Genomic DNA, 12,917 nt, shown 5'->3' with positions numbered 1-12,917 from the left:
CTCGCCTCAAATTTCGTTCTAAGATGGAAACATTCGTTATTTATGTATTCGCTGCGCATTTTCAGACAAACTTTTCAACAACAAGCCTCCATGTATGTTGTTTCCACTGATGGTTGTTTATATAATGGTTGTTTCTCAGAGCACCTACCGTGTCTAGTGCCTGATGGATAAAGCCCTCCACCCTCAGATTCCTGCCGGTCCCATCTGATCTGCGCCATGGCGACCAAGGTGGACGTGCTGGCTGTCCGCCGACCTGAGGACGACCGCACTCTGCGCGGTCCCCCTCACCCCAGCACTCCGCGGCCGACCGCCGGGACGGAGGGGCCCCGCGGGGAGCCGCCGGCAGCTCCGCCACCGGCCGCCCGCGCCCTGCTGCTCCTGCTCCGAGCCACCGCTCTGGTCACGGGGGCAGGTCGGGCCGCGCTGCTCCACACCTTCCTAGCGTTCGCGGTCAGTTCCGTTGGAGGAGGCTGTATCACTGGCATTGGCATTGATAGGGGAGGAGGGCGTTACAGGGTGATCATCATATAATCGTGGCTCTGTCCATCAGCGGATTTTTCGGTTTGATGTATGCCCTGATGTGGATGGCAGTGATTTGTTCTTTTCTGTTTAGTCGCTGCCAGTTCGGGATACACCTCACAGCAATACGTACCGCAACTCACATACTGTCTAAGATGTCCGGCAGCTCTGCATCGTCTGACCGACTGAGGAGGAACACGCTCCGGCTTTTTGCCACCGTTGTTTTATTATTTATAATAACACTCATTGCTCTTATGTATTATCAGTCAGCGACGTTTTGTACATCACTATCCATGCAGTGCATTCTCAACGCATTATTTTTTATGACATTCTGTTGGCTGATAATGTCCTTTTGCCTCATTTCGTTCAAATACGTACTCGCCTCTCTGTATGTGGAGAGCGGCCTGCAGGAAATCAACACGCTGCTGACTGCCATGGTGGAGGGCGGCTACCAGCCGGACCCGGCCGCCGTCTGTGACATCATCTCGCTCCACGGGGAGCTGTCCCGCACCTTCGGTCGCCTCACCAAGGTCATGTCGGCCGAGTTGGTGCTGGTGATGGCATCCGGCACCATCGCCTGCGTCACCATGCTCCTGACGGTGATCAGCAGCCTCAAGATGGGCACGCTTGGTGACATGGCGCTGATGGTCACCCTGTACCTGATGCTGGCCTCGGTGACGATGGTGCTACCCAGTGAGGCCATCCAGCGGTGTCTGGAGGCGGCCGGGGAGGCGCGCGCCCTGCTGCTGGCCGCCGAGCTGCGCCAGCCGCCGCTCTCCCGCCAGCTGGGCCTGCTCCGGGAGTCGGTCGGCCGCGACCTGGACACACTCGGAGAGCTGGGCCTGTTCCGGCTGCGCAGGTCCACCGTGCTCTCCATCGGCTCCACCATCCTCACCAACGCCATCATCATGCTGCAGTTCTACTTTGCCTAACCAACAACGTCATCTGATGCTGCAGTTCTACTTCGCCTAACCAACGACGTCATCTGATGCTGCAGTTCTACTTCGCCTAACCATCAACGTCAGCTGATGCTGCAGTTCTACTTCGCCTAACCAACAACGTCATATTCTGATGCTGAAGTTCTACTTCGCCTTACCAACGCCGTCAGCATGCTGCAGTTCTACTCCGTCTGAGAGCGACACCGTCCTCACCAACGCCGTCATGCTGCAGTTCTACTTCGCCTAACCAACGCCGTCATCTGATGCTGCAGTTCTACTTCACCTGAAGGCGACACCATTCTAACCAACGTCGTCATCATTCTGCAGTTCTACTCCGCCTGAGAGCGATACCATTCTAACCAGCGCTGTCATGCTGCAGTTCTACTCCGCCTGAGAGCGACACCATTCTAACCAACGCCGTCATTCTGCAGTTCTACTCCGCCTGAGAGCGACACCATTCTAACCAGCGCTGTCATGCTGCAGTTCTACTGCACCTGAGAGCGACACACGATGCGAGGAAGGCAAATAACCCTTTTACCTTGCCCGAGTGCGCACCGCTGACATGACAGTCCTTGCCAATAATGATTTTTGTGGGCGATATGCCACGGTTCAGAGCTAAATGCAGATTCCGTTTAAAACCAAAAACCCACCACTAATAGGGCTAAGCCCTTTAGTTTACGGTAGTCTGCAATAGTTTATTTTACGGTATCACAGTACATGCAATATGCACACATAGACGTCGTTTATTACCGCTCTAAAACTAAAAAAGACGCATTCATTTAGCCATAAGTTCCAATGGGCAAACACATATGGGTCTAGCACAATCCCACTGTATTCCCGATTACATGTGAACCTAGAAATGGCCCTCAAATAGGCCATCTTAGTGAGTAGAGCATTCTCGCTGAGGTGTGTACCTCTACCTTACCACTACTTCTTGAGGCCCCGAAAAACACTACTGTTATGAACAATGTCTTGTGTGTACTTAATAACGATATTCCTATGTATGCACAAAGCACAAGGGATTTGTCAGTGATGCACCAATGTCACTGTCTGTTGCTATTACCACCGAGACAGAATTCGGTAGACACCTAATCTGTCATCTTTTAGAGACCACGCTTTGAGTTATGCCTGAAACAGACTCTTTCCGCAGCCAGGAAATCGCATGCGAGAGCCTATTCAAATACATGGAAGCATGCTCGCATCAATCGCACGCACCTCCCGCAAGCGATTGATGCGAAAAGAATTACAATGTAGTTGAATAGACTCTCGCATGCGATTTCCTGAACGCGGAAAGAGTCTGTTTCAGCCTTTAGGATGGGTCGGCGAGTGCACATGGGTGTCCTTTTAATCTACTAATCACTTTTACCTTCGCGTCACCCGTGCCCTCAGTACTGAGAACAGGCAGAAAAAGACATGATTCGACTTTGAATTATGGAATAAATTACATTTGTTTGTTTAAGAATACAGTAACTAGGATTACAGATTGGCTATATACATATATTCGACATGAGGGTTGGAACCCGAAGGTGTGTGTGTAATTGGTCGTACATTTCAAAAATAATTTTTACTCAATATTTATCATAGAAACAAATGGATGTTTAACACTAAAAGGTAACGCTTGATCATGATTTTATTCACTTACCCACTGTAACTTAATTTGTAGCATTTGCGAGCATTCTATGAAATGCTTTAGTTCAGCACGGCGTAAGTTTTTTTTTAAAAACTTATCTCTGAACCTACCATGATCTACAGTTAATTTGAGATGACTATTTTGAGCTGGTGCCAATGTGTCACGTCTATTCTATTCATATTTTCATGTCAGGAGTGAGCACACTGTTTCTTACCGCAACTCAATAAAGGCAAAGCATGAGTCGTGACGTAGCGTAACTTTGCAGGACATCCTCATCCATCGCAGGTCGTATTACTTTTGCATGGAAGAGAAGCCAGCGACTGGCATTATTAAATGACTCACATTTTTATTAAGTAACTGACCAGCATCATTTCAAATTACGTTGCATTACTGAAAGGAAGGTAAGGCGGCATAGGTAGGTATTAGGTAGTATTAAAAAAGAAACTTGTATACATATTTCTAACATGGGTCTGGTATGGCGGCATATATTATTTTTGTCTAGTACGTATACCACCAGCATAACCAGCATAATGAAACGTATGCATGCCTTAGAGATACAACAAACGACGATGGCTGTCAAAACTCATCCGTTTCCCAGAGAATGCACGAAATACAACCGCACCATCAGTCATTCCTGTGTGACACGTATGAGTTACGAACATCATGACGTTCATACATTCAGCCCCATAACGATATCACTTCATTTTAACGCACGCCAAGTCGCCAGCCCGTGTCAATTAGTAAAACAGTGAAAACATTCAATGAGTTTGTAAGATGATAGAGCTACTGAATCATCGATGATATGAACAAGCAGGTCACAAGCATATCATCTAATGACATGATACCTACACATTACACAAGTAAGTAGGATGCTTCGTAGGAAAATAGTTGTTCGCGGTGGTGTGTCGTAAGTCGAAAGCCTTTAATTAACACTGCTTTGAAAACTATGTGAAGCTAAAAATCAGAATCTAAGGACTTTCGATGTATCCATTAAAGCGTTTATCAGTCCGCAAAATTGAGATATCCAATACATATCTGCACATTAGAGGCACTGTACACGCCGTTTCGACTCCTTTTCTCATCACACGCAAAGTACCGGTACACATTCGGACAGTTTAGAAAACTCGGCCATATAGCACGTTATCAATGAGCTCTCCGCTGCACCTCCGTTCCGCTGGGGCCCCGGTCGGTTGTGTCACAGTTTCAACGTCGTCGTACAGGGGCTCCTCTTCAGCCAGGTCCTGTCGAGGGCTCCCCAGGGAGGCTGCTCGTTCGGCTGCGAAGCGCCGGTCTTCGATTGTCGCATGGCTTACTTCTGAGCTTTCCGAATGGTTGCTGGTCTGCGGGCAGGTTGTGTCGTTTTCTGAGTTACCCTTGGCCTTCGGGTGGGCTGCTGTCGTTACTGGGTTGGTCTGGGAGTGGTTGACCATATCGCTCGTCTTCCCACGGGAACTGGGACAGGTGTCCCCTTCCCTCGGCTCTTCACTGTACAAACGCCGCGAACTGTCTATCGTCTCTCCACTATCAGAACGGTGATTGTTCAGCTCCTGAGAAGAGTTGCCTCTCGTCGGAGCCCTCTTTTGACCCGTCTCAGTAGGCCGGCCGGTCGGTGACGTCTCTGCGAAGACATCCTGCTCCTCCTCTGCTCCAGTCACCGCCCTGTCCGGAGAACTCGTCACGTTGATGCAGAGCTCGGTCTGAGGATCCTCCACCGGCTCTGGTATGGAGCACAGCGACTGGAACACATCTCCGTAGTCTGAGGTGGTGTGGAGCCGGTCTGTGCTCTCCAACTCCCAGCTGGGTCCTGTACCCAGACCAGGGGAGCACACACTGTCCGTACTGGCTACTGTGTGCCTCGGGTCGGCCGGGGCTACGTTACTGTAATGGGGATACTCCGGCTCCAGTTCCCCGACCACTCTCCAGGAGACATGACGAGGCTGCGGTAGGGGCAGGGCTACTGGAAGGGTCGGTTCGACGCCCTCCTCCGGCTCCAGCTCCCCGACCACTCTCCACGAGAGGTGACGTTCTCTGGGAACCTCCTTCAGAGGAGAGTCCCCTGCTGCGTCACCGGCCTCCGGTCCCCCCGGGTGACTGATCACCGCACCCTTCTCATGTGAGGGGGCCGATCCGGGAGGGCGGCATCGTTTGACCATCAGCAGGGGACCACATCCGGCCACCAACACCAGCAGCACGGCGATAAAAACAAACGGCCACAGCATCCAGCGACGTCCACCGGTCGGCAGTGGCGCCGGACAGCGCAGGAGAGGAGTGTCCTCCACCATATCACCAACCACGCAACCTCGACACACGAGCTCCGCCAGCATCGCCGAGGTCGAGTTCATCTTCCCCTCCCAGCAGTGCGCCGCCAGCGCAGTCTGCCGCACGGCCTCCATCTGGGCGTCAGTGAGGTTCTGCAGGGACCAGAGACCCTCGTCTGGCCCCTCGCCGGTGGCGTTTACTTGAGGAGGTGCGCCGAGAGCGAGCCGCGCGGCGCGTTCAGGTGCCACGGAGCACACACACTGCTCAGAAAGCTGAATGTGGCTGAGGATGGTACCCGCGCTGTTGTGTAGGCGCAGAGAGCCATCAAACGCCTCTGTCACATTTAGGTGCTGTATGGTGATTGGTTGGACACTGTCGTTGGTGACTCGGAGACCCAATAAGGCAGCGTCTTCCAGTAGACTGATGTTACAGGAGGACAGGCTGATTGTGTCGTCAGCCAGCACCCGCAGAGCGTGGCCAGTCAGTCGATCGACGGTACAGTTCTCCATGGTGAAGTTGGTCACACTCAGCTCGAATCCTCCCGGAGCTACGTCCTCCAGCTGGCTGTTTTCAATTCGAACCTCCTCGATCTGCCCGGTGAAGGCCCTTTGCGGGATCGCGCCCAGGCGACTGGACCTCACCTCCAGACTCTGCCACGGGTGACTGGAACGAAAACAGCCCGGCGAGATCCGATTCAGGGTCACAGAGTCCAGCGTCAGCTGGCTGATCTGTCCTGAGAATGTGTCGGCCAGACATGAGTACGAACTAGAGACGTTTCTCAGCTCCAACTCCTCTATCGCTCCAGCGAACGAGCTCCTGTCCATGCTGAGGTTTGAAATGTTACTTAGAAGAACCTGGTCAGCGCTGGATCCACTCGGAAAGGCTTCTCCGGCTACTGAACACGTCTTTGCGCCGTTGACTGTCACACTGATCGAGCCTTGTCGGCGACCGGAGAAAGCCTCAGAGAACAGGGTGACATCTCTAACGCCATCTACCGTCACAGAGGTGCTGCCACCTGCAGACGAGTTAGCAGAGGCAGCGAGGCTGTCGGAGCGCAGCAGAAGCCGCTCTGATCGAGAGAACTCGGCGGTTCTCAGGTCATCCAGCTGTGATAGGGCGCCGTCATTGACGTCGATGATATTGGCGTCCGTGACGTATATCTCCTGGATGGATGTCGCCAGGTCGACGCGTTTGATAGTGATCTGGAAAACAAAAAGAAAACGTTTGAAATACATTAGGGTGGAAGGGCATCCTACACGAAAACACACACAGCCTGTTCGCATCGGTTTAATGACAATGGACTTTTTATACACTCGCTATTCAAGTAGGTACTCCTATTTGAAACCAATTTGAATCAAGAGCCAAAGGCAAGATATGATGTGGAAAAGCGGATAAAACGAGAAGTGATCAAACAGTTTTATCTTTTATCTTATTCTTCTTTATTACGAGATTCATCATTACGGTTTGTAGAACAATCTTATTATGACTGTTAAATCTTAGCTGTACGCATTGCACAGTGCAAATGGAGTTCCGGTTTCCATCACTGAAAAAGTTAATCGCGACTTCGCACTTGTGATTCACATTTGGGAGCTCACCGAATTGCCGTTCAGGTGGCAGCGGACAGAGGAGGGTGCTGCCGAGTCCGCCGGGCTGAACAGACACACACTGGAGCTGGGTCGGTACCACTGCTCTGCGGAGCTACCCGGAAACATCACCAGCACCACCAGCATCACCGTCACCAGTGGGGGAGGGGCCAGGACGGCACCAAGCCGCGCCCAGCGCCGGTGCGGCCACATATGGGACGGAGACGGTTCTCTACTGGTGATACTGCGGGCGCGGCACTCCTCACAGGGTGCTAGAGTGCTCAGGGCGACACTCCTCAGTGGGGTGGAGTGCTATGGGCGCCGGGCACTCCCCACAGCCTCGACTGCTCCGTGTGCGACACTCCCAGACACAGACTGGAGTGTTCAGGGTCCGCCACACTGCACTGCACGGCACTGCACTTGACTGCACTTGACTGCACTGCAACTGTTCGCCTCGATGCACTCTGTTCGGCACCGAGCCCCCGGTCTACCACCGAGCGAGACACTATTCGTACTGGAGCACCGTTTCCACCTCCGGGCACTCGGCCTACCCGTGGCACTCCGACTCAGCGCTGTGCTGGCACTGTCTACTACTACTACTAGTAATTCACCTGTCCATTAGCCACGTGAGTTGCCTCTCAACAGTCACCCACACCACCACCCCTGTAACATTGCGGTGCACCACGCCTTCGAGCACCAGTTTCGCTGTATACCTTCACTCCACACCTCACACATTCACTCCACCACTGCCCGCAATCTTCCTTCTCTCCTCACAGCCCTTACAAGCTTCTCAACCGACTAACTACTTAGTCCACCACCACTCTCGTCCAGTGCTGCCTCGTCCGCCGGCGCCGGGCCACTGCGACCCGCACTGACTCCGACTCGGACTCGGCTGTGACTCAGTCTGGCGCTGGGGGGGGGGGGGGGGAACGGGGGGGGGGGGTAAAGACCGTGACCTCGGCGCGCCCTCTCTGGACGCACCCTCTCTGAAGCGGTGGAGACGTGAGGTGGGGCCGTATGCTGGAGTGTTGTCTGACTGTGCCAGTGTCCGGCTGAATTGATGGCTGAGGGTATACTGCACAGTGTGAAAGGCACTTATGTAGTTCTGCAAGTAACGGCGAGGCAGGCGCTCAATTCCGTCAGAAACGAAAAGCGACCAGTTACCAGGCAAATACACACATGATTTTCAGCCTTACTTACAACGACGCGCTGCCTGAAGACGGCACAGTTTAAAAGCGCTAGTCGCGCCCCCTCTCCATTGCGTGTTTCCGTTCTGTTGGAAAGTACAGAGCAGCCGCGTCCATTCCTAATCTGTCCTCTTCCGGGTGTCCGCTGTCGTCACTCCGGACATGGTGCATCCGTAGTGTGGACTGACCAGAAAATATCTGTCCATATACTGCCGTCCCCTCTCTCTCTCCCTCCCCCACCCTCCCTCTCTCTCTCTCTCTCTCTCTCTCTCTCTCTCTCTCTCTCTCTCTCTCTCTCTCCCTCTCTCTCTTCTCTCTCTCTCTCTCTCTCTTTTCTCTGTCTGTCTGTCTCTCTCTATCTCCCTCTCTCTCTCTCCCTCTCTCTCTCTCTTTTCTCTGTCTGTCTGTCTGTCCGTCTCTCTCTCTCTCTCTCTCTCTCTCTCTCTCTCTCTCTCTCTCTCTCTCTCTCTCTCTCTCTCTCTCTCTGTCTCTCTGTCTCTGTCTCTCTCTCTCTCTCTCTCTCTCTCTCTCTCTCTCTCTCTCTCTCTCTCTCTCTCTCTCTCTCTCTCTCTCTCTCTCTCTCTCTTCCGACCAATGTGCTTGCATTTTATAGCTGGATGGCTGGGGCTTTATGGATGTCTCTACTCTACGCTCCACCCAATTACCTAAAGTTTCGAGCCCCACCCATTTTCAGTTCTGACCAAATCAGAACACCCAACCCACACATCACACAAGTCACAGCGCCGCCTTGTTTTACCCAACTCTTCACCAAGATTCACCTCCCCCCCTCCCACCGCGACCGCCTGAGGATGAAGAATTACCTAAAAACGCGGCTCATCGCGGCGAGACGGCCCTACCCCGACCAAGGTCAATGTCAACAGATGCTAATGCACCCTCCCCCGCCTCTCGGTTTTACAATCACAGTTGGTTGGCGTCCTGGCGCTCCCCCAGCGTTCGTAAACGCCACGCCGCGCCGGTATAATCGGATGGGCAATACGCATCACATATTCAGCGCGGCTCGGCGTTGTGTGGTGATGCAACGTGTGGGTAAGCTCCTTAGCGCTGATGCTGCATGCATTCTAACACGCAGTGTAACGCGCAGGATAGGTGCATCCGTTTATAAAGATGCAACTTTGAACGTTGATCAGTCATTCCGCTGAGAAAAAAAAAAACATGATCTTTCCAAAGGCAGAGGCAGTCAATGCCAAATTCGTGTTTTTTTTTTAGTAAAACCTAAAATATCTGACAAACGACAATGTCTATAGCGGCATCATAATAACCTTGTCTCTCATTTCTAACGCTCGTCTTTAAAGGGAGATTATGACCTTTTCCCACAAAATCTGAGTTAGGACCATTTTCTGACAAAACACAACAAGTTATAATGTAAATTAAAACCATTTTGCTCAATTCGGTACCTTGCCGCAAATATCTCAACTTGAAGTCACGTTAGCGGGGAGCGCTGAAAATGACCGTTGAATAAGTACTTACATCACTTTTTGGTACTTGCATGTAATTTTGTAAAATGAGCGTATTCATTACATTTGATCTTCATCACATCTAGTTAGTTAATGGTCGTCTATAGTGCCTTCAAAAGATATTCATGGTTTGGGGGTGGTTTATGTCTAAATTTACGCAACTATTTTTCCTGTTCATCATCTGTCGCCATATGCTGCTATTTTAGTAGCAACGACTCAATTTTGAATCGGTCCCGCCGACTGCACAATAAAAGAAGATAGATACAACACTTTTGCGGCATCACTGAAAAACTTATGCAGTACTGTTATCAAAATTTTCAGAACACCGTTCGACAAACCTGAAGTCTTTTTGAAATAAATATGCTTGTATTTTTCGCTTCAGGCTCTGAGGCCAAAATAATGAATTTCGTAGTCGCAATCGCAAGATTTGGCTGCGTTTCTGGCGCATGCCGTTCATTTGTGGCGCAAAATAATACTTGGAAACAAAGAAGAGTAGGCACTATGTACCCCCGAATTAGAATCTAATTAATTCTAAACCGAATTAACTCTAATTCAAATTAGAATCCTTACAACCAAGCAACGACAAGGCGATAACATAAACAAAAACCCAAGCGTCGCTGTTTGAAACAAAAGCGCCATATACTGCGACTTTTTTATAGAGAAGGACAACGCATTTCGGTGGGTGTTACAAGTACTGCAAGTACTGCTTCTTTTTTGCAAAAATAAAAACCTTTTTCACATACGAAAATGTGCTAGGAAATTTTCATATTTTATAGAAACTACAGTAGAAATAGTATAGATGTCGAGTAATTTTTATTTAAGAAACAAGAAAGCTCATTATCTCCCTTTAACGTCCATCGAGAGTAAGAGAAGTGAGCCAGAACGTCCTTCCAGAGCCAAAGCATCCTTCGAGAGAAGTGAGCCAAGGAACGAAATGTATACCTACTGTCACACATCAATTTCGCATCGTGAGTTTGTGAGGCTGTGCTGTAGTTCCTATCTATGGATTATCTTCTTGAAGCTCGGGGTACCCTTTGCACGAGAGAACCAGTACCCAACATAACCTTTTCTGTGACCTTGACGGAGGCTTGACCCCACGTCAAATTTGAAGCTGACTTTTTCAGGTCAACCTTTTCTTTCAAGTTTTTCAACTTTTTCAGTTCATTCGACCTGTCTCAACGAGAGAAACGCGACGCCGGTAAAATCAACGTAAGGTGTAAGTACAAGCAATTGGTGTGTGCGTGTGACATATTCAGAGGCGGATCCAGCTCAGAGTTTTTTTTTTTTTGGGGGGGGGGGGAAACCATAACAATTTATCGATTCTTTCCATGCATCGTCCATAGGCATAATGTTAAAATTATGCCGTTTGGGGGGGGGGGCAAATGCCCATTTTGGCCCCCCTGGATCCGCCACTGGACATATTTAATGATAGGTGAGAGTTAGAAGTGGCAAAAATCCTAAATCAAGGTATCAAAAGTTCAACAAGACCCACAGCTATCGCAAGATATTGGGAATGGGCCATTTGAGTCATGATATGACCCGACCCGTACTAAGTCTCCGAAACCAAAGACCACTGGGAAACTTGAAATTTTCAGTGGACGTAGCAAAATATAAAACAGCAGCCATACAAAAAAAAATCAGACTTCTAGCTCTAATGATGCTAAATCACAGCGCAGAGATCTGCCTGGGGGTGCCCCCCCCAGGGCAGGCGAGGTTTGAAATTTGAACTCAGGCTCGGACTGTGACCTGACGATGTAGAAAAGGTCATCGGTTAGGGGAAGCGGGGGGAGCACCGCCACCTTAAGCATTTCTGCTCACCGAGCTGATATGCGTAGTAAAAACGAAGCTCTTTTGCATTCATGTGAAAGTAGGAATGTTTTCCTACATGTTGGCATAGTTTCCAGCGCTCCATTATAAAATTTCGCTACTTTACAGACGTCAAAAACAAGTCCTGCATTTTTCGTCCTCCAAAAAATGTGCGGGTAGCACCGCCACTGATGGCGATGTTATCCACAGATCGGCCTTACGGTGACAGCCACCCTTGGAAGCGTTACTGCTGTCTGAAATGGTAACTCAAACTCATATAAGACACACAAGAGTTGGTTGTTAGTTTGTCACAGATCAGACTGTTTGTTGCGGACAATATGCATACAAGGCATGACAAATTCACGTTTATTTCGAAACATCCAGTGAAGTCAAACGTGAGGTTAAAAAACAGACGACGTTTGCGGCCTAACTAAAGCTCTTCTCCGAGCTGAGTGAATCATCATTGCGGCTTTATCCATTTTGCCACCCCTTGGGGTAGCACCGCCGAGCATGGCGGTGTTACCCCACTCACAGTCATGGACCGACAACGCCTCGACAGCAAAACAAGCCGGGATGCGATTCTTCTGTAATTCCTTTCTCAACAAAGAGCACTTCATGCCCTCAAATTTAACGTAAAAATCAAGGCATTTTGACTTGAAATGACCACTTACTTGCTGCTCAAACATGCCAAATGATTACAACGATGGTTTGAAATTCACAAAATGGGCAATTGCGATCTCAAAATCAAATAAATCTTAGCGAAACCTACCTCACGCGGCGTCCCGTTTCCGTTCGGACACCGAAATGGCGGGTGTTTACATTTACAATTCAGAGTTTCGCCGATAGAGAGGATGGCGGTGTTTCCCACATGGCGGTGCTACCCCCGCTTCCCCTATACTTATCTGTCGATCAGATTCGCTCGAAAATATATCCAGTCTAATGGTTCAGGCCCAGTCAAAGTCGAAGTCGATTGGTTCAGTCGAGAATATGATAATTCTGTACCAAGTGGATTCGATGCAAGACCGCATGTAAACAGTTTTATGGCGATATCTATAGGAGCTATCAGCATTTCTCGAACGGGTAAACATCCCTGTTCTCAGGGCTGACAGTTGCTGGCAAAACTTTGGATCACAAAAGATCGTATTACAAATGTACGCCAGGAAATGCGCATAGGACAAAAATGTGCACCGCAAATATTCGTAGAGCATGAAGCAATTGAGATAAAATGATAGGTTACAGGCTATGCTAGTTTGGGTTTGATTTGGTTAGCTTTCTAGGTTGGGTAAGGCTACTTGAAGTTAGGTTTTGTTCCGTCTTTTTTTCTTTTGTGGTACGAACTTTTGTCTTCACGGGCTTTATCGTGCTTACGTGCTTTGGCGCGCCACCATTCGCTTACGCAGTTTTGGCCTGCTTGCTTGAGCGGTAAGTCCTCAAATCGTTCAGTCCTCAGCGGGCGTTGGACGAGAAGCTGGCGACACCTGTCGAGCTTTATATCGCGCTGCTAGCGCCGCCGCCGAGCC

The 12,917-nt window shown here is 50.0% G+C and overlaps 1 protein-coding gene across 1 annotated transcript; it reads right to left on the bottom strand.

The window, feature by feature from the left end:
- Positions 1-3,561: 3,561 nt before the first annotated feature.
- LOC122373749 lies at positions 3,562-7,839 on the bottom strand. The gene is made up of 2 exons (XM_043352111.1): positions 6,942-7,839; positions 3,562-6,548 (listed from the first exon to the last, which is right to left on the bottom strand). The coding sequence occupies exons 1-2, from the start codon at positions 7,140-7,142 to the stop codon at positions 4,203-4,205; spliced, it is 2,547 nt and encodes an 848-aa protein (XP_043208046.1). The 5' UTR covers positions 7,143-7,839; the 3' UTR covers positions 3,562-4,202.
- Positions 7,840-12,917: the final 5,078 nt, after the last annotated feature.

The sequence above is a fragment of the Amphibalanus amphitrite genome, unplaced genomic scaffold, assembly GCF_019059575.1.
Source record: "Amphibalanus amphitrite isolate SeventyFive unplaced genomic scaffold, NRLGWU_Aamphi_draft 001545F_arrow, whole genome shotgun sequence".
NCBI lineage: Eukaryota > Metazoa > Arthropoda > Thecostraca > Balanomorpha > Balanidae > Amphibalanus > Amphibalanus amphitrite.
This window is presented reverse-complemented; position numbering and strand designations above follow the sequence as displayed.